This window comes from Anomaloglossus baeobatrachus, chromosome 1 (genome assembly GCF_048569485.1).
Source record: "Anomaloglossus baeobatrachus isolate aAnoBae1 chromosome 1, aAnoBae1.hap1, whole genome shotgun sequence".
NCBI classification, from domain to species: domain Eukaryota; kingdom Metazoa; phylum Chordata; class Amphibia; order Anura; family Aromobatidae; genus Anomaloglossus; species Anomaloglossus baeobatrachus.
In genome coordinates this window covers 194,045,625-194,072,170 of record NC_134353.1, presented here as the reverse complement: position 1 = coordinate 194,072,170, position 26,546 = coordinate 194,045,625, and the positions used below count along the sequence as shown (strand labels likewise).

Genomic DNA, 26,546 nt, shown 5'->3' with positions numbered 1-26,546 from the left:
GATCGCCCCGCCGCTGCTCCCGCTTCACCGCCGCTGTCTCCGATCGCCCCGCCGCTGCTGCCGCTTCACCGCTGTCCCCGCCGCCATGCTCCCGATGCACCGCTGTCCCCGCCGCCATGCTCCCGCTGCACCGCTGTCCCCGCCGCCGCTCCCGATCCACCGCCGTCCCCGCCGCCATGCTCCTGATGCACCGCTGTCCCCGCCGCCATGCTCCCGCTGCACCGCTGTCCCCGCCGCCGCTCCCGATCCACCGCCGTCCCCGCCGCAATGCTCCCGCTGCACCGCTGTCTCCGCCGCCATGCTCCCGCTCCACCGCTGTCCCCGCCGCCGCTCCCGATCCACCGCCGTCCCTGCCGCCATGCTCCCGCTGTCTCCGCCGCCATGCTCCCGCTGCACCGCTGTCCCCGCCGCCGCTCCCGATCCACCGCCGTCCCCGCCGCCATGCTCCCGCTGCACCGCTGTCTCCGCCGCCATGCTCCCGCTGCACCGCTGTCTCCGCCGCCATGCTCCCGCTGCACCGCTGTCCCCGCTGCCGCTCCCGATCCACCGCCGTCCCCGCCGCCATGCTCCCGCTGCACCGCTGTCCCCGCCGCCGCTCCCGATCCACCGCCGTCCCCGCCGCTGCTCCCGATCCACCGCCGTCCCCGCCGCCATGCTCGCCACTGTCCCCGCCGCCGTCGCACCCACCTTTTTCAGCCGCTGCTGCCCCCGATCGGCGGCGGCTGCCGCCGCCTCCGTCATCGGCTGCCCCTTCTCCATCGCCACACCACCTATCCCTCCATGTGCTGCAAGCCACCCTCCACCCACGTGGGGGGAGGGTGGCTGGCTTGCAGCACATGTGGGGGGAGGGTGGCTGGCTTGCAGCACATGTGGGGGGAGGGTGGCTGGCTTGCAGCACATGTGGGGGGGGGTGGCTGGCTTGCAGCACATGTGCTGCAAGCCACCCTCCCCCTACATGTGCTGCAAGCCCCCCACCCTCCCCCTACATGTGCTGCAAGCCCCCCTCCCCCTACATGTGCTGCAAGCCCCCCTCCCCCTACATGTGCTGCAAGCCCCCCTCCCTTCCCCTACATGTGCTGCAAGCCCCCCTCCCTTCCCCTACATGTGCTGCAAGCCCCCCTCCCTCCCCCTACATGTGCTGCAAGCCCCCCTCCCTTCCCCTACATGTGCTGCAAGCCCCCCTCCCTTCCCCTACATGTGCTGCAAGCCCCCCTCCCTTCCCCTACATGTGCTGCAAGCCCCCCTCCCTCCCCCTACATGTGCTGCAAGCCCCCCTCCCTCCCCCTACATGTGCTGCAAGCCCCCCTCCCTTCCCCTACATGTGCCATCTCTCTCTCGCATCAGACTCTGCCCCCCTCCCCGATCTGCTGCCTGCTCTCTCCCATTTTCCATCTACTGCCCCCTCTCACCCTCCTCGATCTGTTGCCTCCTTCATCTGCTGCCTCTTCTGTCTGCTGTGATCCTGCTGCCTAGATCCATCCTGTAAGGTAGGTATCCCCATCTCACCCCCCCCATCCTCTGCCGCTCCTCCATCCACTGCGCCATTTCCCATCATCCATCCGCTGCGCCCTTTCCCATCCTCTGCCGCTCCTCCATCCGCTGCGCCATTTCCCATCCATCCGCTGCGCCATTTCCCATCATCCATCCGCTGCGCCATTTCCCATCATCCATCCGCTGCTCCTCCATCCGCTGCGCCCTTTCCCATCTTCCATCCGCTGCGCCCTTTCTCATCTGCCACCCCGCCCTCTCGCATCGCATTATCCAGCGCAGTTGCTCGCTTCCAGACTGCAGTGGATGATGCGATGCGAGACTCGTGCATTGCTCTCACGTTTGGCACTGGTCTTAGTGGCAGGCGCTCTTTTTTTTTTTTTTTTTTTTTTTTTTTTTTTTTACTGATGTCTGTATTTTTTATTTCGCCAAACTAATTTTTTTTGTATGGGGGGGGGTCTAGTTTCCAAAATGGGATCACATGTGGGGGAGCTCCATTGTTTAGGCACCTCAGGGGGGGCTCCAAATGAAACATGGCGTCTGCTAATAATTCCAATCAATTTTACTGTGAAATGGCGCTCCTTCTCTTCTGAGCCCCGCCGTACGCCCAAACAATTGATTTCCACCACATATGAGGTATCGTCGTACTCAGGAGAAATTGCACAATACATTTTATGGTGCATTTTTTTCTGATACCCTTGTGGAAAAAAAAGCTACCTGTTTGAAAAAACAATTTTGTGGTAAAAAAAAAGAATAAAATATTTTCACGGCTGAACATTACAAACGTTTGTGAAGCCTCCAGGGGTTCAAAGTGCTCACTAAACAGCTAGATAAATTCCATGAGGGGTCTAGTTTCCAAAATGGGGTCAATTGTGGGGGAGCTCCATTGTTTAGGCACTTCAGGGGGGTCTCCAAATGAAACATGGCGTCCGCTAATAATTCAAACCAATTTTGCTGTGAAATGGCGCTCCTTGCCTTCCGAGTCCTGCCGTGCACCCAAACATTTGATTTCCACCACATATGGGGTATCTGCGTACTCAGGAGAAAATGCACCATAAATTTTATGGTGCATTTTTTCCTGATACCCTTGTGATAAAAAAAGCTACCTGGTTGAAGCAACAGTTTTGTGGTAAAAAAAATTTCTTTTCACGGCTCAACGTTATAAACTTCTGTGAAGCCCCCAGGGGTACAAAGTGCACATCAAACATCTAGAAAAAATATTTGAGGGCTCTAGTTTCCAAAATGGGGTCATTTGTGGGGGAGCTCCATTGTTTAGGCACCTCAGGGGGTCTTCAAACCCGACATGGCGTCCGCTAATGAGTGCAGCTAATTTTGCACTCAAAAATTCAGATGGCGCACCTTGCCTTCCGAGTCCTGCTGTGTGCCCAAACATTTGATTACCACCACATATGGGGTATCTGCGTACTCAGGAGAAAATGCACAATACATTTTATGATGCATTTTTCCTGATACCCTTGTGAAAATACTAATTTTTATGGCTAAAGTAACATTTTTGTGTTAAAAAAGTAAAATTTTCATTTTTTCGTCTACATTGCTTTGGTTGCTGTGAAGCTCCTAAAGGGTTAATAAACTTCTTGGATGTGGTTTTGAGCAGAGTGAGGGATGCAGATTTTAGAATTGGGTCACTTTTGGGTATTTTCTGTCGCCTAGGTTTCTCAAATCACTCCAAATGTGATGTGGTACCTAAACAATTTTTTTTTGTAAATTTTGTTGGAAAAATGAGAAATTGGTGATGAACTTTGAACCCTTCTAACTTCCTAACGGAAATTTTTTTTTTTTCAAAAATTGCGCTGGTGTAAAGTAGACATGTGGGAAATGTTATTTAGTAACTTTTTTGTGTGACATATCTCTCAGATTTATGGGCATAAAATTTCAAATTTTGAAAATTGCAAAATTTTCAAAATTTTCGCTAAATTTCCGAAATTTTCACAAATAAACGCAAAACATATCGGCCTAAATTTACCACTGACATGAAGTACAATATGTCACGAAAAAACAATCTCAGAATCGCCAGGATCCGTTGAAGTGTTCCAGAGTTATAACCTGTCAAAGTGACACTGGTCAGAATTGCAAAAAATGGCCGGGTCTTTAAGGTGAAAACAGGCTGGGGGCTGAAGGGGTTAATGGCCTTTGTTGACCCTTAAGATTCAGCCTTATTTAGACCTGCATATTTAATTGAGAATAATGCTGCAAAATTAGACAATCCACTTTTGATACTAACAGCTCCATGATTAAAGAAGCTTTCTTATTACTATGAATAGGAAAAGTGATTGAATTCAGTTGGATTTCGACATAATGTCTACGTATTAAAGACTGTATACGTAATTGTCTTTAGATATTGAAAACTCATGGATCATGCACAAGTCAACTAAAGTCATAGATCTTTTTTGAAAATTATAAATTTTAGTGCTGATGCTAACTAGAAAGATCATTTTATTTACCATGGTATGACTAAGTTGTTAGATAATGGATTTGATTTTTCAGGAAGCCCCATATGTAATGTTTAAGAAAAATGCAGATCAGTTTGAGGGAAATGATCGCTATGAAGGATACTGCGTTGATTTGGCAACTGAAATTGCCAGACACTGTGGATTTAAGTACAAACTGACAATAGTTGGAGATGGAAAGTACGGCGCAAGAGATGCTGAAACTAAAATTTGGAATGGAATGGTCGGTGAATTAGTTTATGGGGTAAGTGTTGGTAAATACGTGTTCATTTTTTTGTTAAGAAAATAGTTTATAGCTAAAATGTGTTGGTAAAAAACAGAAAACAATGGACTACATAGACCGGGTCACTCTCATCACATAGCATATAGTATATTAGAGGCATTATACAGTTAATAATTATAATAATATTTATTAATTTATATAGTGCTATTAATTCCACAGAGCTTTATATACATTAGCAACACTGTCCCTATTGGGGCTCACAATCTAAAAACCCTATCAGTATGTTTTTGTAGTGTGGGAGGAAACCAGTGTGCCCCGAGGAAAATCATGCAAACACAGGGAGAACATACAAACTTTTTGAAAATGTCCACAGTTAAATAACTTTGATTCTTTAACAATATTGCTACCGACATACATATCTTTGACTTTAAAGGGAACCTGTCACCAGTTTTTTGCCCTATAAGCTGCGGCCACCACCAGTGGGCTCTTATATACAGAATTCTAACATGCTGTATATTGGAGCCCAGGCCATTGTGTTCAACATAAAAAACACTTTATAATACTCACCTAAACCAGTCGCTTGGGTGGATGTGGGTCAAATGGGCGTCTTTGTCTTCCGGTGCTGGCGCCACCTCTTTTGGCCATCTTTGTCGCTGCCTCTGTCGTCCTTCTGAATCCACGGTGCATGACGCGTCTGACGTCATACACACTCGCCGGCATTCAGGTCCGTTGATCTGCCCTGAGCAGGGCAGATCAAAGTATTGTAGTGCGCATGCGCGGGACCGGCGAGTGTGTATGACGGAGACGCGTCCTGCACACTGGCTTCAGAAGGAGGATGAAGATGGCCGAAAGAGGAGGCACCGGCACCGGAGGACAAAAGCACCCATTTAAGCCACATCCACTGCAACGACCGATTTAGGTAAGTATTATAAAGTGTTTTTTATGTTCTACAAAGTGGTCAGGGCTCTTATATACAGCATGTTAGAATGCTGTATATAAGAGCCCACTAGTGGTGGCCGCAGCTTATAGGGCAAAAAACTGGTGACAGGTTCCCTTTAAAGGAGTTTTACATTAGAAATTTATAGCAACGCCATGGAATATATCGCTAATGTAAGTTGTACTTTTTAAAATATTTTACGTAACATCTATAAAATCTGCAAGTAAGTTTCTATACTTAAAGAAGCACATTTCAATACATGTGTGTACATGTGTATATAGTATAGTGTGAGTGTATAAATATACTCACTTACCGCCGCCTTCTCCGGGATCCAGCACCATTCTGCTCGACTTCTCAGTGGTGTCACTGCTCTCCAGACTCTCCAGGTCACGCTGGACTCTCTGTGACCCAAAAGTGGTTTTTATAATGTAAATCTATGGAGCGTCAGAACAAGGATTCATAGACTTATATTGGAGAAGAGGCTTCCGGTTCATCTATAGAGCATAGGGTGAGCTGACTAGTCTGTAGTGCAGTGACATCACTGAGAACCAGAAAAGAACAGCGCTGGTTCCTGTCTACATAAGAGACGGATATATACACATCTCATTAAAAGAAATATTCATTAGAGTGCTTTTTGAACAAGAACAAGATGAGTGATTTTTTTTTTCTGCTCTTTCATAAATTTCTTAGCAGGGAAGGAAAACTGAATTTAATTCAGTAAAAGTATACTTTAAACTTTTAAAAAGGTATCAATAAAATCGTATTGTATTTTATGCAAAAAGTTTGTAATAAGTGGCTGAACTTTTGAACATTTAAAAATAACTCATGAAGCAGAAGAATGGGTACATAGAATTAAGTAGTGCATAAATGCTATAGAGTCTAAGGTTTTGGCTGACTGGCTTCTTTTAGTTCTAATAAATGCTTTTAGTTCTGGCATCAAAGATAAAAGTATCGTAAACTATAAACAACTAAACCAAAGCAAACTAATGCACATACATGCACACACACAGAGACACATGCACACACAAACACACACACACACACAGACACACACACACACACACACATATTTATAAGGTAATATTTCAGAGTCTTGCAAATTTATAAATGAGATATCTGACTTCAGTTCTCACATCTTTATTTGTGTAATGTGTAAGTTGCTGCTAACAGAAGTAAACTTTTCTACAGAGTAGGCCTGACATTCCACCACGGAGAACTCATGCATGATGTCTGTGCTGGACTTGTTGAAGGCCACACAATATACTGGGCCCAATTTATTAAGCCTGGCTTTTGTATACCATTCTTAATGAAAGTTTAGCAGTGGTAAGATGTACTTATTTGATTAAGAGGTGCATGCCACTTAATGTATTAGGTGCATCTTTGCGTGTGTGTGTGTGTGTGTGTGCCTCCATGCCCCTCTCTAGAAATGTTGCATGGACTGGAGTAAATTTCTGGTGTACGTTATTAAGTTAAAATATATAAGAGTAAAACCGCTGCGCAGATGACTCTCCTGCTGGGGTCAGACACAAAACAAATGAATTAACAAACAGTGGAGCACCTTAGAGAGGTGTATAAAAGTAAACACATATTTTTCAGCCAAGGGAACACTCACTGTGACCATACATAACTGGAGGTACAAATCAGGAGGGCTCCATATTAAGGCTGGTTGCAAATTGTTCACTTGCAAGAATACAATTCCAGAACTGTGTCCAAGGGATCTAAAGTTGCGGTGTGCTCAGAATAAAGTAGATCTGCTTAAACTTGCGCCAACCTCGGTATGGCTCCTCGGTGCGGGGTACTGTGAGTGTCTATCTCAACACAGTAGAGCAATCCCCCGGTCTGTTGGGCGCGATGCTGCTGCTGGACGCCTCGGCCATCGGCGTCCCAAACGCAGCAAGGCACCTGACACAGAACGCGCAGAAGAAGGAGGGGTGGCACAAGTTAAGCAAATCTACTTTATTTTGAGCACTCCATAACTGGAGATCACTCGGATACAGTTCTGGAATTGTATTCCTGCAAGTGAACGATTTGCAATCAGCCTTAATATGGAGCCCTCCTGATTTGTACCTCAGGTTACGTATGGTCACAGTGAGCGTTCCCTTGGCTGAGAAATATATGTGTTTACTTTGCTACACCTCTCTAAGGTGCTCCACTGTTTGTTAATTCATTTGTTTTGTGTCTGACCCCAGCAGGAAAGCCATCTGCGCAGCGGTTTTACTCTTATATATTTTTCCTTATTTGACACTTTGCAGGAGTGTTTGTTACTGCTTGCAGTATTCATGTGCTCTCTATCTGGTCGTTAGTTAGGGCGCAGATACTCACCTTATATTCTCGAAGTTATTAAGTTATACCACTATCTTTTGAAAAATTTGTTGAGGGGGTTTCGACATAACCCACCCTTCGCCCACTCTGGCAGAGCTGACTGGAACAGGCATGAAAACGCCAAAAGTCTTGAGTTTTTAGCTACTTTTCAAAGTGGTTTACTCCAGAAATCTGGCAAACTTACTTTGATAAATCGTGATCTTTAAGTATTCAAGCTGCTAGACTCAACTAAAATGTTATGTCCAAAAAAGCATCAATGTACTTGTGGACTGGGCATAAACAGTTTGCCTTTGGCAGACAAAGGTCCTAGACTATGCTCAGATGAAGTTGTTTAAATCCTTCAAAAACAATTAGTTATTCAAGCAGAAACCAATTAAGGAAACATTTTTTTTGTAACGTTTGTATCTGGCTGAAGAGATTGTTTTTACAGCCTTATTGGCATGATGTTTAAAATTTAGCGTAGATTCTAGGATAAATCTGGCTCAAAGTAGAAACATGCTCATATTCATCAGAAGATTTTCAAAACCTGAAGAGAAAAAAAAGTTAAAAAATGGATCATATGAACAACAAAATGGATTAACATTTTAAATATTTTTCCATAGATTTTTGAGGCATTTTCTGAGTGATTCCAGCAAAAATACAGAAAAAAAAACTCTGTACAAGTATAATCTTATAATGCTTAAAGAGAACTTGTCACCTATTCACCTGCAGGGTGGTCTGATTGGATGGGCATCATTGGACTTGACCCAGCACCTCCTCTCTTGTTATGATCGCCATCCTCCTTGTTTCATGTAAGTGACGCGTCCTACATCATACACACAGTGTCCTCCATTGCACTTCTGTACACGCTCACTTCTCTCTGCCATGTTGCGGGCAGAGCAAACCATTGTGATACACACGTGCGGGCGTTCTTTGTCCTTTCACTGCGTATGCGCATTACAGTACTTCCATCTGTCTGCAGCAGGGCAGAGAGACGTGTGCATGTGCAGGAGCGCAATGGAGGACACTGTGTAGTTGACGTAGGATGTCATCTACATGAATCTAGAAGGATGGAGATCGCAAGAAAAGAGGAAGCGCTGGATGAAGACCAGTGATGCCCATTGAACCTGACCACCTCGCAGGTGAGTAGGTTACTGGTTCCCTTTAAATCCTTTCTGATCTTAAAGGAAGTGATTCCAATAATAGAGATTATGACATTATTAATTTTGTAATTCTCTTATAAATAACTACAGATGGGATGATTAATTTACTGGACTCTGGTCCATCTAACCATCTCAGTAGTATTTGGTTGCTGAATGTGAAGCTTGAGAATCTGTTACCTTTCTGAATCCCTGATGGAGCTTTTGATTAGTCAGGCTTGTGTGATATGATCATTGTGGCTTTATGAACATTAGATGTTGTGCCAGCCCTGGCTAGTCAAAAGCAGCACCGGTGATCCCTAAAGTGATTCACGAGCCTCCTATCCCGCGAACAAAGCCTACTGAGTTGTCTGATGGACCAGAGTCCTGCAAATTTAACTGACCATTTCTAATAATAATATTTATATCTTCCTGGTGGAAATTCATTTTACTTCCTGGTGACATGAGCTAGAGTTTTGTTTATACTGTCAAGTAAGTCAGTACTGTTGCCCTTGCCGTTTGATTTTTAATGGTTCCTAAACCATTATAAGATTTTATGACACATTATATGGTAGCACTTTTGGTATTTTTTGGCAAGTTAACTTGTATATGATGTTGATAGCACACTCTGCATCTTGCTGCATATGTCTTAAACTATGCCCACTCTCATGCCCCAATATTGAAAACAAATTATGCAGCAATTGGGCATAACTGTGAACAGATATTTGTATGTATCACCCTTAAATTATCTCTTATATATTAATTACTAATCAACTAATTATTTTCTTTTTGTTTTACAGAAAGCTGATATTGCAATTGCTCCATTAACTATAACACTGGTGAGAGAAGAAGTGATTGACTTCTCGAAACCATTCATGAGCTTGGGAATATCAATTATGATCAAGAAGCCTCAGAAGTCAAAACCAGGAGTGTTTTCTTTTCTTGATCCTTTAGCCTATGAGATCTGGATGTGCATAGTGTTTGCTTACATTGGGGTCAGTGTAGTATTATTCCTGGTGAGCAGATTTAGCCCATATGAATGGCATACTGAGGAATTTGAAGATGGAAGAGAAACGCAAAGTAACGAATCATCTAATGAGTTTGGGATATTTAATAGTCTGTGGTTTTCCCTTGGTGCCTTTATGCAGCAAGGATGCGATATTTCGCCAAGGTTGGTTACTCATCTCTTTCTACTTTGTGCATTTTTGGTCTGACGCGGATGTCATGGTGAATATATTCACGACAATGGAGAAGCAATTTTCATAATGGAGGTTCAGTTCAAGGTCATAATGCAATTTTTTCATATTTTAAAAAAGTGTTTGTGGAGTAAATACATTGTCTAAGTGGAGTCATATACACCATGTATAGACTACAGAAATGCACAAGGTTTCAACACTTTCATGCCTTCTTGGAGGGGTACCGTGTTTTTGCTGCATTCCCATTTCACAGTTTCAGGTTCTTGTGGCCACAATGAGCTGTGATGGGAAAAGGGTAATGGGCTGTTACAGGATTGATACACTAGACTAGTACAGTAGTCTGGAATAATGTTTGAAAACAAATGGACAATTGATTGCCTAACTGAGAATACAAGCATATGTGTCACATTAGTGAATTCTGTTTCATGAAATGCATTTTCTTTAACATTTAAGAAGTAGCAGTCGATATTTCTTGAAATAAATATGCCCTTTATATGATTTTAAATATTACAATAGCCTCAAACAAGTTGTTAGTCTTCATACCATGAACTTAGAACTTAATTGTGAAAAATACTCTAAAAAATATAGAAACCATTACAATGACCATCAACAGAAAACATGTGAGCACAGGTTAATTTTAGTCATTTGCAGCTTGTGCTCCTAAAAGTATTGATTAATTGTGTGCAGTAAATATCTATTTTAAGCTAATCAGAGTATGAGCCCAATACATTAATGAGTTATTCTACCTTGTCAGTACTATTGGTGGAGCTCTAACCTTTATCGGGTTCCAAAACTCAGGATAGCTCAGAAGTGAAAGGGCTTTATCCACTATTATTATATTATTATTAATATTACTAAATTATATTATGATTATATGCTATAGATATTGATGAACTATCCTTAGGAAAAGCCACTAATATCAAAATAGTGGAGGTCTGACATCCAACACAACCATCAATCAGCTATCTGCGGTCCAGGCAGTGGCCAGAAGTATATAGTGTACCGGGAAAGAACAAGACAGCTCCATTCACTGCACTATTCCCTCTTGTAGATTGTAGGTTTGCTCCTTAATTATTCCTCCTCAATAAAGTAAATTACATTTTTTCCCAGTAGATTGGATTCTCAGTAGAGCAATATGCCCCACTCTTTATGGATATCAGATGTTGTGTGGACCAATAGACTACAGCAATGTGGTCTTCTGATTAGTATCTATATGTATCTAGACTAGCATCAAAACATACATTTTCACTTCATTTTTCCAAGATTTGGTGGATTAAGAAAACATAATAATAGTATTTGAGTTTATAATTAAGAATCTGCAATCTTCTTTGACATTTATTTAAAGGGGTGTTTCAATCTCTAAGATCCTATCCCAATATGAAGTAAGTGTAATAATAATAATATTAGCAAATATCTCCAATTAGAAATGTAGCATAGTTCTCCTGATGTATCCATGTCTCTCACCTCAAGTGCAGGGCATTACAGTTTAGGTATCCATGGTTAGGACCATGAGCAACTACGTGCGTGTCACTATACAAGTGCCTGTAACCATGTATACCTAAGCTGCAATGCCCTGCACTAGAGGTAAGAGACATGGATATATCGTGAAAACTTTACTACATTTCTATTTCGAGTTATTTGGTAATGTCTTTTACTATTACACCTACTACATATTGGGATAGGATCTTGGAGATGGCAATATCCCTTTATCAATTACATCTATCTGGTCTAATAGCAATCATTCCAAAATAATTGGTTGCAATAAAAACATTATGAGCAGTTACAGATACTCCACAAAAATATCAGTTTATTCTTATATTATATTTTCCCAAAACATATGATTACGCAGACTATTAAAATGAGAGATCAGTGCTAAAATATACAAAAATAAGCAAAAAAAAAGGTCATTTCTTAAAGAGTAATTGAAAACTGTAAGACCCCAGTGGCTTTATGAAGTATTTGAAAGACAAACTAGTATTGGTGTAGACCAGTGTTTCTCAAACTCCAGTCCTCATGGCCCCCAACAAGTCATGTTGTCAGGATTTCCTTACTATTGAACAGTGAGGGAATCATTATCAAGGTATCACCTGTGCTTTATTAAACAAATCCTGAAAACATTACCTTTTGGGGGTCGTGAGGACTGGAGTTTGGGAACCACTGGTGTAGACCATCACTTTACTGTTCATTGGACTGAAGATAACAAAATATGCTATGAGATTTCATTTCCCACATATAAAACATGGTAGGAATTAATAAATAGAATAGCATAGGACATGAAAGACGATATAAAGTGATAGTTTTCTATCATGAAATGATTGTACATAGGTAAAGACCTCTGGACTAAAGAAATTATTATTGCATGATATCTTCATGACGAAATTAAAAAAACGATCCTGATTAGTTTACTTGTACTTAGTTATTTTTACCTGTTTTCCACTTTAGATATTGCAGTCTGCACATTATTCCAGCAATCATAAACCTTTGTATCTCATACCTACAAAACATAGGACCTCCAGGTTATATTATAGTATCTTTCTATGATAAAGCATGTTTATGGTAAATTTCGAAAAGCAAATCTATATGTGAGAAGATGAGAAATGGAAAGGGTCAAATGTGTTGCAACAAATGTAATTGCTGATCTATACACTGTGTGTACAATTATTGGGCAAGTAAGTATTTGACCATATCATCATTTTTATGCAGATTTTCCAAGTCTAAGCTATATAAACTTGAATGTTTGTTGGATGAAGCATATCAAGTGATGTGTATTTGTGTAATGAGGGATGGGGTGGCCTAATGATATCAACACCCTTTATCAAGATGTGCAGAATTTTTAGGCAGCTTGTTTTCCTCAGGCAGATTGACCTAAAAAATTTTGCTGATTCTGAAAAGTCAAAAATTGTTAAGTCTTACAGAGAGATGCATCATTTATGAGATTGCTAAGACATTGGAGTGTTATCACAGAAGCATCAAACGTTTTGTAACAAATAGTCAACATGGTCGCAAAAATGCATTGAGAAAGACACATTAATTGCCAAAGATTTGAAAAGAATGACACTTGAAGTGACCAGTAACCTATTATCCTCCAGTGCTGTCATATTTAGAACTGCAACCTCCCTGGAGGCTCAGAAATACAAGATGCTCAGTGCTGAGAGGTGAGGGAGGCTGAAACCCAACCACCACTGAATAAGGCACAGAGGTTCAAACATTAAGAATGGACCAAGAAATATCTGAAGACACATTTTTCAAAGGTTTTATAGACTGTTGAGATGAAATTGATTTTTGATGTACCATGTGGATGGGCTTGTGGCCAAATAAGTCCACATCGACACAACAACAGCATAGAGGCAGTGGGGTACTACCATGGACTCATATTACTAAAGATGAGCTAATTGGACCTTTTCATGGTTGAGGATGGACTCAACATCAACTTGCAAACCTACTTATTTTAGAAGACACCAGTGGTGGAGGTGCATCATTCAAGAAAACCATGATTATTATGCAGGACAATGCTCCATCGAATGCTTTGAAGTCCTGCACTACTTAGCTAGCCAATAAAGGCCTTTAAGGGAACCTGTAACTTGTAAAAATGCTATTATCCTGCAAATATGGGGTTATTCTGCAGGTTCATAGCGTTATCCTGCCCGACAATTGCACATTGAACCCCACTGCCTGAACAAAATGAACTTTATTGCTACTGGCAGCATTTGGGTTTCTGTCAGGGGGGCAGTGCCAGTGTGGGATTAGTCACCGCTCTGTGTATTGAGAATGATGGCTGTAACTACTCCCCCTATACTAACTGACAGCAAGGTCCAATGCTGAGCATCTGTTGGTCAATACAGAGGGCGCGGTTATAGTCGCCGCTCTCCATATACACTCTGTGACTGATCTCGCTCCAACGCCGCCCCGTGACTGAAAACCAAAAGGTGTCAGGAGGATTAAAGTTAATTTCTTCCTGGTAACAGGGTTCAATGTGTAGGCGCAGGGCAGGTTCCAAACACTATTAACCTGCAGATTAACCACATATCTACAGGTTAATAGCATTTGTACACGTGATAGGTTTCCTTCAAGATGAAAAAATAATGACATGGCCCATTCCTTCCTACTTTCCTACTTTCTTCTATGATCAGGTTTATTGACCTTTTGGATTAACCAACAAAAATGTTGTCATTTAGTAATTAAATTAACAATAAAAATACAAATTGCCTAGTAAATGTGCACACGGTATATGTACTTTACACATATCTGATATATCTGGCATTTACATTGTTGTAAAACATTTTTGCTCCTCTTTTCATTAGCCATATTTGGGAAACTTACACTTTTATGATTTTTATTTGGGCATTTCTATAAATGTATCTCATGTCAGTTAAAATGAAGGTGGTGGTAATTCTAATCTTCACAAGTGAGAGCATGGTGATAACAGAACGTCTGGGAAACGAGGATTCTAATATTGAATTTTACAAATTCCATAAATAAACATTTAACTTTAGATTCTGCCCATCTGGTATTATCATATGGCGCACCATAAAATGAATGTGATGATGTGATATAGTACTTGATCACACAAACGTCCTCCCAGGCCATTCTAAATACACAGTCTGGTAACCATCAACAAGCAGGCTCCTAATATGTTACTTAGTGAAGGGTCCCAAGCAGGAGACGTTGTCCTCTTCCTCCATGTGGAACAACTCCCTTTAACCATAATTTCATGTTTCAAGAATCTATCAAACAGGCTCCTGCTAAAATCTTAATTAGGGATGATCGAATACCTCAAATATTCGGCTTCACGAATATTTTCCGAATAGGTCGCCGCTATGCAAATATTCGATACGCAATGTAAGTCTATCGGAAACCCGAATACTTCTGAATAGTTGTTATTGGGGGTTTCCCATAGACTTACATTGCGCATCAAATATTCGCGAATAGTCGAATAGCGGCGATTTATTCTGCAAATATTCGCAAAGCCGAATATTTGAGGTATTCGATCATCCCTAATCTTAATCAAATCACCAATCAATTTTAATATTGATTCACACATTTTTTGTGGGATTTATTATTTTAATTATGTCAGAATTTTGGATATTAACTACTAAATACAAGATACGAGTCAGTAAAGCCTGTAATATAATATCAGTCACACATAAAATGTATCTTCTGGCAGCCGGGCTGGTCCTTAGGAGCTTACTGCATACTGGTTATATACATCCCAATACCAACCAGTATGCAGGGGGCTTCTAAGCTCCTCCAAGTAGGACAGGATTTTATCATCTGTTGGGGACTTGAATCTCTGAATCAACTGCTGTTAAATATTCATTATTTTTACACTAACTCCTAATTTAATGATATCTAATTGACACATCATGAAAGCCTTATCCAGGAAAATGCTCTTTATGGCCAGAGGAACGCTCTAGGAAGAATGTGCTATACCTGGTGCAGAGCCTGGAGGATGGAGCATGACCTCTGTCTTTCTGACCCTGGACTTGACATAACACAACATTTTCAATTTTCCTAGAGTGTCCCTTAAAGCACTGACTAATATTTCATTGTAGAAAATGTTGCATGAAACCAATCATAGACATACACAATATAGCAACCCAAGTACAACTTTAAAAGCATGTCTTGCGCTATGTAAAATGTCAAACTGTATTGTACCAGAATTCATTTCATGTTAAAATTAATTTCATACTTGTTATTAGATCCCTATCGGGCCGCATTGTTGGAGGTGTGTGGTGGTTCTTTACCTTGATTATCATTTCATCTTACACGGCTAACTTAGCTGCCTTCCTTACTGTGGAGCGAATGGTGTCACCTATAGAAAGTGCAGAAGATCTCTCTAAACAAACTGAAATAGCATATGGGACATTGGATTCAGGGTCAACTAAGGAGTTCTTTAGGGTAAGACTATTTTTCTTCATAATATTTGAAAATGAATAAAATCTACAACATGCCTTTTCTACCTGTAATACATGTATTGTACCGCTATCTACCTATATTACATGTATTGTACCGCTACCTACCTATATTACATGTATTGTACTGCTACCTACCTGCTCTACATGTATTGTACTGCTTTCTACATGTGCTACCTGTACTGTACTGCTACCTACGTGTACTACATGTATTGTACTGCCACCAACCTGCACTACATGTACTGTACTGCTACCTACCTGCACTACATGTATTGTACTGCCACCAACCGGCACTATATGTACTGTACTGCTACCTACCTGCACTACATATATTGTACCACTTTCTAAATTTCCTACATGTACTGTACTGCTATGTACCTGCAGTTCATTTACTGTATTGCTTACAACTGTACTAAACACCTTCACTACATGCATGATACTGCTTTCTACCTGTACTATATATACTGTATTGATACCCACTTTCACTATATCTATTGTGCTACATGTAGATAATTGCTTTACAACTGTATTGAAGCATTTTTGTAGCACATGCATTTTGCTGCTATCTATAAGTAGTAACAGACCAAAAAGAGACTTACATGCCAAAGCTTTAAACTACTAAAAAAACAAAAAATACTTTTGAGATGTTTTGCATATTAAAATGGCCATTTTCATACCTGCCCAGTAGCCACGTCACAGCAATATTATTGTACTGGGTCCTACTTTATTTTACTACCTCTCTATGGGTTTAAAAAACTACATATATGGGCAAAGAGAAGCCCGCGATTAAAGGATACAAATATCTGTGGCTAATAGGGGAGGGGGCCTGGAAGCACGGTCAGTCAAATGGACATAATCCATACACATTACAAACAAACAAAAACAAGACATGCCAAAGCTTTAAACTACTAAAAAAATAAAAAAACAACATTTTTTTAAATGTTTTGCATATGAAAATGGACATTTTCATATCTGCTCAGTAGCCATGTCATGGCAATCTCATTGTACTGGATCTTACTCTATTTTACTACATAGTGGAAAGTAGAAAATTAGATTATTATCCAGTACAATGAGATTGCCGTGATGTGGCTACTGGGAAGGTATGAAAATGGCAAAACGTCTAAAAAAAATATTTTTCTTTTGCTTTTTAATAGTTTATCTACAAATACTACTTGAATAAGATTGTTTTCTACCAGTACTATATGTAATGGATTGATTTACAACTGTACTGCAGTCTTTTTGTTCCTTATGTACTACGCTGCTATCTACCACTACCACATGTGCTGGATTGCTCTCTATGTAATTTATTTATTCCACTTGTTTTCCATGTTCAGAACTGATTTCTACCAGTAATACATGTACGATATTGCTGTCCATTTGCACCAAATGTTTTGTACTGCTATCTACCAATACTACATGTATTGTAATTCTTTCTATCTTTCCTACATGTATTGTACAGCTATATATTAATCTACTGATATCACTACAGCATTTAGCATTTCTCCTAAATATATTTTATTGCTATATACCTGTACCACATAGTGTATTACTTTCTATCTTCCTTTATGTGTGGTACTGGCACACAGGTGTAATAAAGCTGATCCCTGGTGGGCATGCTTCCATTTTCATTTTCCTGTACAGTCAGTGGCAAAGTGGCAATGCTTCCATAGGTGCAGGGGTTGCCATTGCACCCGAACCCTGGACCCTAGGGGAGCTCAAAAAATCCCTTTTGCATGTATAAAAAGGCCAATGCTATTAAAGGGAACGTGTCACCAGGTTTGGTGACTATAAGCTGTGGCTACCACCACTGAGTTCTTATATACAGTATTCCAGAAAAGCTGTATATAAGAGCCCAGGACGTGCAGCATAACGTAAAAAACACTTTTATAATACTCACCTAGTGGGGCAGTCCGGTCCGATGGGTGTCGCTACTCTCCGTTCCAGTTCCTCCTCCCTGGAGAAACCGTCCTCCTTCTTCTGAGGCCCATGTGCATGACGTGTCCTACGTTATGCATACTAGCCGGCATTGAGGTCCTGCGCAGGCGCACTTTGATCTGCCCTGCTCAGGGCAGATCAAAGTATTGTAGTGCGAATGTGCAGACAGTCTGCAACCTTTCCTCATGCCTGTGCAGTACAGTACTTTAATCTGCCCTCAGTAGGGCAGATCAGAGTGCACCTGCCCAGGACCACAATGGCGGCCTGGGCTGGATAGAAGGAGGATGGAGATCACAGCAGAGAGGAGGTACCGGACGAGAGAGAGGTGGCGCCAGACCAAAGAACAGCGACATCCATCGGACCGAACCGCCTCCCTAGGTGATTATTATAAAAGTTTTTTTCACATTATACAGAGTGGCCTGGGCTCTTATATACAGTATTCTGGAATGTCTATATCATTCAGTACAGTAAATAAAGAAATAAATAATTTTAAAAAGTCGGCGTGCAGTCCTCCCCAATTTTGATACCCAGCCAAGATAAACCCTCACAGCTGAGAGCTGGTATTCTCAGGCTGGGGAGCCCCCCATTATTGGGAGCCCCCCCAGCCTAAAAATATCAGTCAGCAGCCGCCCAGTATTGCCGCATCCATTAGATGCGACATTCACAAGACTTGACACGGCTCATCCCGATTGCCCTTATGGGTAATAAGGAGTTAATGGTAGCCTATAGCTGCCACTTAGTCCTAGGTTAGTGATGGCAGACATCTATGAGACACCCCCATTACTAATCTGGAAGTGAAAGTAGATAAACACAAACACCCAAAAAAATCCTTTATTTGATATAAAAAGCAAAAAAGCACCCTCTTTCACCACTCTAATAACACCTCAAAAACCCTCCAGGTCCAACGTAAACCATAGAACAAGACTGCCTGCTGTGAGCTCCACGCAGCAACTGAAGTGAGTCGCGCTATCAGTGGTGACGTCACTCAGGTTAGCCACAGCCACAGCTGGAGTCCTCCATCTGTGAGAGAAAATCACCGGAGTCACTGGAGTGAGCCACCAGATCAGCGGTGCTGTCACTCAGGTGATTTGCGGTAACAGCTGGAGTCCTCCATCTGTGAGCACAAATCAGGCTGTGACTGAAGTGAGCCGCAGGTTGGAGGCCTCACGTGAATGATGGCACCGCTGATGGCGCGATTCACTTCAGTAGTGGCCTGAACCTGACAGCGTTGAACCCATGACATCACTGCTGCGACACACGCCGTACTGCGGGGCCCGCAGCTGTGATGTCAGGGGCTCATCTGAGTTCATTGTGATCACTGCGGCTCTGTCTGCACTCACAGCTGGCAGTAATGTTCTATGACGCTTGCTGTGACAGGACAGAGATGTAGCAGAGCTGAATTGCCATGGGACCTCGTGTGGATTTCTTCGAACCTGGAGGGGTGTTTGGGGGTTAGTAAAGTGGTGAAAGAGGGTGATTTTTATTTTCTTTCAAATAAAGGGTTTTTGCCTGTGTGGTTATTTATTTTCACTTACAGATTAGTGATGAGGGGTGTCTCATAGATGCCTTAATCTGACATCTTAGCTGTGTATATTTAAACCTGTATATATTTTTCTGCTCAGGCAAACCCTACAATTACATTGTTCCCAGATAGCATATGTCTTATGCCTTCATACTCTTATATAGGTTCTTTTCCTCATGCGAAGATTATGATGATCCCTTTTCATGTCATCTTGTACTTCAAGTGATTGTGATTATTTTATTTATCAATTGTGTATGTTTTACTTTGTAAAATGAACACTTGTATATGACGCAATGTTGTATATCTTGTACATTTTCATATCTGTAGCACTTTATTATTCTTAATGAGACTCATGTCTCAATTTGTTCAGTGACTGACTTTGTATTTCTTTGTTTTGTATTATACACAATATTACCTTGACAAAAGCTCAGTGAACTGAAACGTCGGTCACTATTTTTTAAATTTTTGCCTTGCAATAAAATCCCCTGCAGATACTTACCGTATCAAGTCTACTTTTTTATGAGTGTGCCGAGACCATTCTTTCATATTGGACTTATTTTTGTTTCTGAGCACCTTTCCATTACAGTTAGTGAAGCCAGGTTGACTCTGTTCTACTTCATAGATGCCTGACATCACTAACCTAGGGCTTAGTGGCAGCTGTGAGCTGCCATTAACCCCTTATTACCCTGATTGCCACCACACCAGGGCAATCGGTAAGAGCTGGGTCCATCGCCAAAATTGGTGCATCTTATGGATGCGCCACTTCTGGGGTGGCTGTGGGCTGTTATTGTTAGGCTGAAAAGGGCCAAATAATGATGGCCCTTCCCTCCCTAATAATATCAGCCCCCAGTTGTTTTGCTGCACCTTTGCTGGTTTTAGAAAAATGGGGGGGACCCCCAAATCATTTTTTTTTAAAATAAATCAAATAATTTAAAAACAATCCCCTCTATTTTTCATAACCAGCCAAGGTACAGCAGAAAGCTGAGGGTTGCATCCTGCAGCTGCTGCTGTTCCTGCACTGGATGTGAAAAATGGGGAGGACCCCACGTCATTTTTTTTACCCTCCAAAAATGAAAGAAAACAACTGGCCAAGTGGCTATTGCTCTATCAAGATATTGTTATTTCTTTCTATCTATTATATCTGTTCTTTCTTTCTATCTATTCTATATGTTCTATCTATTTATCTATCTATTATCTATCTATTGTATTTTATCTATCTATTATCTATTATTTATCTAGTATCTATCTATTATCTATCTATCTACTATCTATCTATCTATTTTTTCTATCTATCCATCTATTCTGATTATCTATCAATTATCCTATCCTATCATATTTTGTTTCTCCTTTAAAAATGCATTAACAAAAACGCGGCAAAAATGCATCATCATTACAAGCGTTTTTTTTACATTTTCAGGCTCTCTGTGACAAGGTGCAGTTTTGGTTGCAGTTTGTGTGCAGTAAAAACGGTGGCGTGCGCATGTAGCCTTAGTTTCACATTTTGGAGCTTCAGAATCAGTTACTAATTTTCCATAGAATTTTTGGCTCAAATGACAATATTTTAGAAAAAAATAATTCTAGAATGATCTATTGCTAAATTTCTTGTATAAACATAAATTTATATATGAATGTGGATTAACTGATTAGGAACATGATTACTTAGGAGGTGGTATGTAATACAACGTTCTGTTGTAATTTACTTCACACCCCCGCAGTTATCAGCTTCTGCTTGTACCAAATGTTAGCCCACATTATTGTCAGCCTACACATTTCCAGCTAGCTAGGGAACATTTGAATAATTCTGTCACATTGAAAAGTCAAGTACACAGAAAAAATGAGTCATAAAGTGGAGGATGGAGAAAGGCTTTGAATTTATGTGGTAGGTTGTGCGTAGTTACTGTGCTTTTCTATTAAACCAATATATTATTTTCCTGATGTATGTATATGTATTCAGATGCCATCGAGTTGATTATTACTAACCATTGGGCCCTACTGCCCAGCACCTCAAAGCAAAATGCATTTTCCATACCATTCATCATGGTAATAATCAGAAACCCCACACACGTTGGCAGTGCCTGCTCTTCAGGCTAGAAACACTTGTGGGAGAGGCTTGCACCTTATTTAAGGGGAATCTGTCAGCAGGTTTTTGCTACCTCACCTGAGAGCAGCATGATGTAGACAAAGAGACCCTGAATCTTTCAATGTATCACTTAGATTACTGGCTGCAGCCGTTCTGGCACAGTCACAGTTTTTAGGCTTAGCCATCTAGCAGCACTGAGGGACTTCTGTCCCGCCCACACCAGACTCTATAAACATTGTACATTAATAGTGAAATGTCAGTCAGAGGAGGGGTCGTGCTGGACTGCCATGTGTGTGATTTTGTTTTCTGAGCAATGATAAGGGTCCTGCTGCTTCAACAAACATAAAAAATAAACAACAGATCGGACTGTGACTGTGTTAACCTTTGCAGCATGCTGGCTTCAGGTTACATAGAAAAACCTGCTGACAGATTCTCTTTAAGGAAGCACTGCTGCCTAACATGGCTGATTAATCACCCACAACCTGCACTGTCTGTATGGAGTTTAATGGAGCTTTCTCTTCTTGCCTTCCGGCAATCAGGCCTACTTCTAGGTTTTCACCCCAACAAATTGCAGAAAAATACTTTTTTGTCTACTGCACCCTCTCTGATTTTCCACTTTAGTAGCTGCAGGGCTATAATATTTTTCTCACAATCATATTCCTAAGGACAGTTTTATATGTTCCTTTTATACAGACCATATTCATTGTTGAATACCCAGTCTGATTGTCGGGTCTACCGACTTGAGCTTACTGCTTCATATATGGCTGAGAAGCAATTATCTTTCATCAGGAAACACGGTGATTGGGCTTTGTCTTCCAGTAGACAAAGAGTCTGTGTTTCAAGGATGTCTAAAACTGACCTGTGTGTGTTCATATTAATCCAACAATGAATGTGGAAAGGATTAGATCTGCACTACACTATGAATAGACGGAGACCTCAAATTCCTTCAATACGATTTATTAGATCCTACGCGTTTCAGATTTATCCAACACCTTCCTCAGGAACAAATCACATATATGGTGCATACTATAGAATAGCCTGGAAGCTATATGATGAAGTGGATGTAACCCTTTCAACATTCATCATTTATATTGATCGTCGAGGGTTTGCAGCAGCCACGTTGTATATGTAGTTACAGTATGTCCCCCACATTTATTACTGGTGAGCTGATTTAATCTCCTGGTAAGACCCTATTACGCTCCTGTTTTTTGGTTAATTTTGATCCAAAGGTAGGGTCAACATTTCTACACTTGAGTACAATTTCAGACAAATCCATGTTTTACAGCCACCAAAGTTTGAGTCAAATCAAATCTGACAACACCATTTGCCAGGTCACATCATATTCTTCCCATGCAGTACTCTCATCATTGTTTACTATGGTGTCTAAGGATACATGTGTGCCTTTCTGCTCTTACTTTTCTTTTCTATAAGCCATTTGAAATTCTGCCTTTTCAGACAATATAGCACAAAACATTATGTTAATGTCATCACATAACTATTGTGAGTCAGAGGAATGTTGCTAGGGTCCTAAAAGATCAGGGGCCCGAGCCCCAAAATATATGTCTCCCGTATGACCACTCCACCACTTAAAAGAAGATCTATACATATACAATTACAGTATACCACTGTTGCTAACACTAGAAACACTACATAAAGACCAATATTACCAAAATTACTACTATACAGGGGCAAAATAATAACACAATGTCCACTACCATTCTCACTACACAGTGAGTACATAATATTATATTATGACCATTATCTCTACAAAACAACGCACATTTTACAAAGTCCAATAATAGCACCATACACAATATATACCACTACGTAATGACTGAAATGCAATAAGCTGTAAATAAACTAAAATATAAAGGAAAGAAAAAAGTCCTATAAAAAGATTGATATCACTCCCATATGGTGACCACATAGTGATAGATACCAGTCCTGCTTACCATATTTGAGATTACAGTACAGCTACTGTATAGTGACTTACAGCTGACATTCTTTCTGATGGAGTTGTTCACTTTTATCATCTTTTTGATCTGGTCACACGACAACCTCTTCCAGCCAGAATTCATCTGCAAAGATTACAACAAAACACAAAGCCTGGAAGACAAAAGAAGTGCAGATAGGGTTTTATCCGGGGGTTTATAATAGACTAGAAGGAAGCGCACCTTGGGAGGTTGTGATAGTCACAACCACTGTACTGGCATGGTATCACGACTGCTGTAGCCCCTCGTGGAAGCAGTGTAGGGATGGTAAGAAACGGGTTAATGACGGGAAGTTTGTGCAGGTTGGGGAATAGATGGGGACAGTGCTTGAAATGTCAGAAGTCAGACGTGTCTTTTTGTAATCTTAGTGTAGAGACGGTAAGAAACGGGTTAATGCCGCACTGACGTTTCAAGGAAACATCCAGGATAGTCTTCAGTGATTTTTATTTTTCAACGTGTTTCGGAGATTTTTTCTCTTTCTTCAGGAATAAAATAGCTTATTTTTTTTCCCTGAAGGAGGAAGTTTCTCCGAAACACGTTAAAAAATAAAAATCACTAAAGACTATCCTGTATGTTTCCTTAAAATGACAGCGCAGCATTAACCCGCACAAACTTCCCATGCTGCCTACTGATCTGGCGTGCAAAAATAACCCCAATACTTAAAATATTGTCTTATCACTATGATTACCCCTCCACCAATTAATGCTACAAAGACAGTGCACCAGATAGTGGGGGTCTGCAAAAATAACTGTGTCCCATAGAAAGTAATAAAGCCCCCACTGTGATATCTAGCAAAGTAATACCTAGCAAAGTAATAATGCCAGATATGCCTCCTTAAAAGTCACATTACCTCGAGTGACTCTTTAATCAACAAATACCCGAGTTCTCCCTTTAAGTAAAAATATAGCCCCCACCAAAAGAAAGTAATTCAGTTTTCTAAACACTGTATGATTGTCCCTACAACTCCCTATATACTGTATGATGGTCCCTACAGCTTTATATACGCAGGGTAATGGGCCCCACAGCTCCCTATACACTGTATGATGGTCTTTGCAGCTTCTATACACTGTATGATGGTCCTTATAGCTTCTATACACTGTATGATGTTCCTTACAGCTCGCTATATACTGCATGATGGGTCCCACAGCTCCCAATGCACTGTATGATGGTCCACACAGCTCCTATATACTGCATGATGGCCCCTACAATTCACTATGCACTTTATAATGGTCCTTACAGCTCCCAATATACTGTATGATGGTCTCTACAGCTTTCTATTAGCAGTATAATGGGCCCCACAGCTCCCTATACACTGTATGATGGTCTTTACAATTCCTATACACTGTATGATTTTCCTTACAGCTCCTATACACTAGCACAACCGAAGAGAAACAGGGGCAACGCAGTCATAGGTCACATCAGGGACCACCAAATCATATTATTAGGACTGCACCCAATATACATACATCTTGTCCTTTTTTGTTTGATTTATCAGCTCCTATACACTGTATGATGGTCTTTACAGCTCGCTATATACTGCATGATGGTCCCCACAGCTCCCAATGCACTTTATAATGGTCCACATAGCTCCCTATATACTGTATGATGGTTGTTACAGTTCCCTATGCACTGTATAATGGTCCTTACAGCTCCCTACAGTATATACAGTATGATGGTCCACACAGATCCTTATACACTGTATTATGTCCCTAACAACCTCTTATATACTTTATTAAGGCCCTCACTTATCCTAATAAATAGTTTAAATCATTCTCAACCTTGTGATTCTCCATTTTTGTGTTTTTTTCCTCCCCTTCTTCCAAGAGCCATACATTTTTTATCTTTCCATCTCCATAGCCATATGAGGGCTTGTTTTTTGCTGAACAGGTTGTACTTTGGAATGACACCATTTATTTCATCATGTGATGCACTGGAAAGCAGGAAAAAAAAGTGTAATTTCAAAATATTTTTTTTTTTAATGTTTATTTACCATGTTCGCTATATGGTAATACTGACCTAGTAGTATGATTCTCCAGGTCAGGTAGATACCAAACATGTATAGTTTTGTGTTTTTTTTCATATAAGTGGTGGAACAAAATTTGCATATTTGTAAAAGCAAAAATTTTGCTTGTGTCGACATTTCCAGGACCTGAAACATTTTCATTTTTTGAGATCTGGGGCCATGTTATGGCTTATTTTTTGCACCCAGAGCTGACATTTTTACAGATATGATGTTTTGATCATCTCTAATTTCATTGATTGCAACATTGTGGTGTCCAAAAAAACATAATTCTGGTGTTCCCAATCAGATTAATTTTTATATTTTGATAGATCAGACATTTCTGAACGCAGTGATACCAAATATTTGTATTTTTTATTTTAATTGTTTTATTTTTAATGGAGTAAAGAGGAGTGACTTGAACTTTTGTGAGTTTTTTTTAATTTTTAATATTTTTAAAGCTTTTTTTCTCCCACTTTTATTGTATTTAATGAGGTGTGACACTACAGCTTGTCTAATTTATGATGAGCAGCAGTGTCCCTTGAGCCGGTGTCACACTTATGAGTGCCTCGCGTGTATCTCGCGCGAGTCTCACGTTGCATCACCTGGCACGGCCACACAGTCTCCGGACAGGAGAGTCTCAGCTGCATAGAGATGCATGCAACCGACCCACTCCTGGGAGGAAAGTGTGAGTCCGTGCCGGGTGATGCAACGTGAGACTCACACGAGATACACACGAGGCACTCGCAAGTGTGACTCCAGCCTTACCCCAGAAATAGTACTGACTGGAGTAGGATTTGAGGTAAGGTTCAGGGATTGCACACCACTTTTCACACATGCCGGATTCATTAGGAGGCATGCGCATCTTAATGATCATGAGTATCTGAGTCCAACACGCCCCACATCAAGACATGCATTGTTAATGCCGGTCTTGATGAATCGGGGCCATAGACTTTAATGTGCAATTTTTGATACGCGATAAAAATCAGAATTATCTCTATTTTTTTATCTAAATTATGTAAAAAAAAAATGAACAAGTGAACAATCCCAAAATCTATAATTGATATGTGAAAATATGGGTTGATACATTGATAGAACACGCATCCACCAGTATTCAAATGAAAGGGAACCTGTGAGCTTCGAATTCAGACAGTAACTTAATAAACTTCTCTTAGCTGCAAAAAGTTGCAAATTCTTTCTACAGTTGATAGCTGCCTTTTATATCACTGATAATGATTTGTAGTTGTCAAGCTGTTTCAGATCAGAACACAGTATTTGAGCTGGGCTCAAGTCAGGACATAGACTTTATCAATTCCAAATTTAAATTTTGTTTCTTGCCAGGTTTTTAAGTTCAT

At 40.8% G+C, this 26,546-nt stretch overlaps 1 protein-coding gene across 5 annotated transcripts in view; it reads left to right on the top strand.

Annotated features, from left to right (window-relative positions):
* Positions 1–26,546, top strand: part of GRIA2 (glutamate ionotropic receptor AMPA type subunit 2) — a 270,236-nt gene that overhangs the window by 196,167 nt on the left and 47,523 nt on the right. For all 5 annotated transcript variants that reach the window (XM_075347593.1, XM_075347571.1, XM_075347564.1 and 2 more), the window contains exons 10-12: positions 3,994–4,200; positions 9,357–9,727; positions 15,452–15,650. In XM_075347593.1, coding sequence (XP_075203708.1) covers positions 3,994–4,200; positions 9,357–9,727; positions 15,452–15,650 — 777 coding nt within the window. The remainder of the gene's footprint in view (positions 1–3,993; positions 4,201–9,356; positions 9,728–15,451; positions 15,651–26,546) is intronic.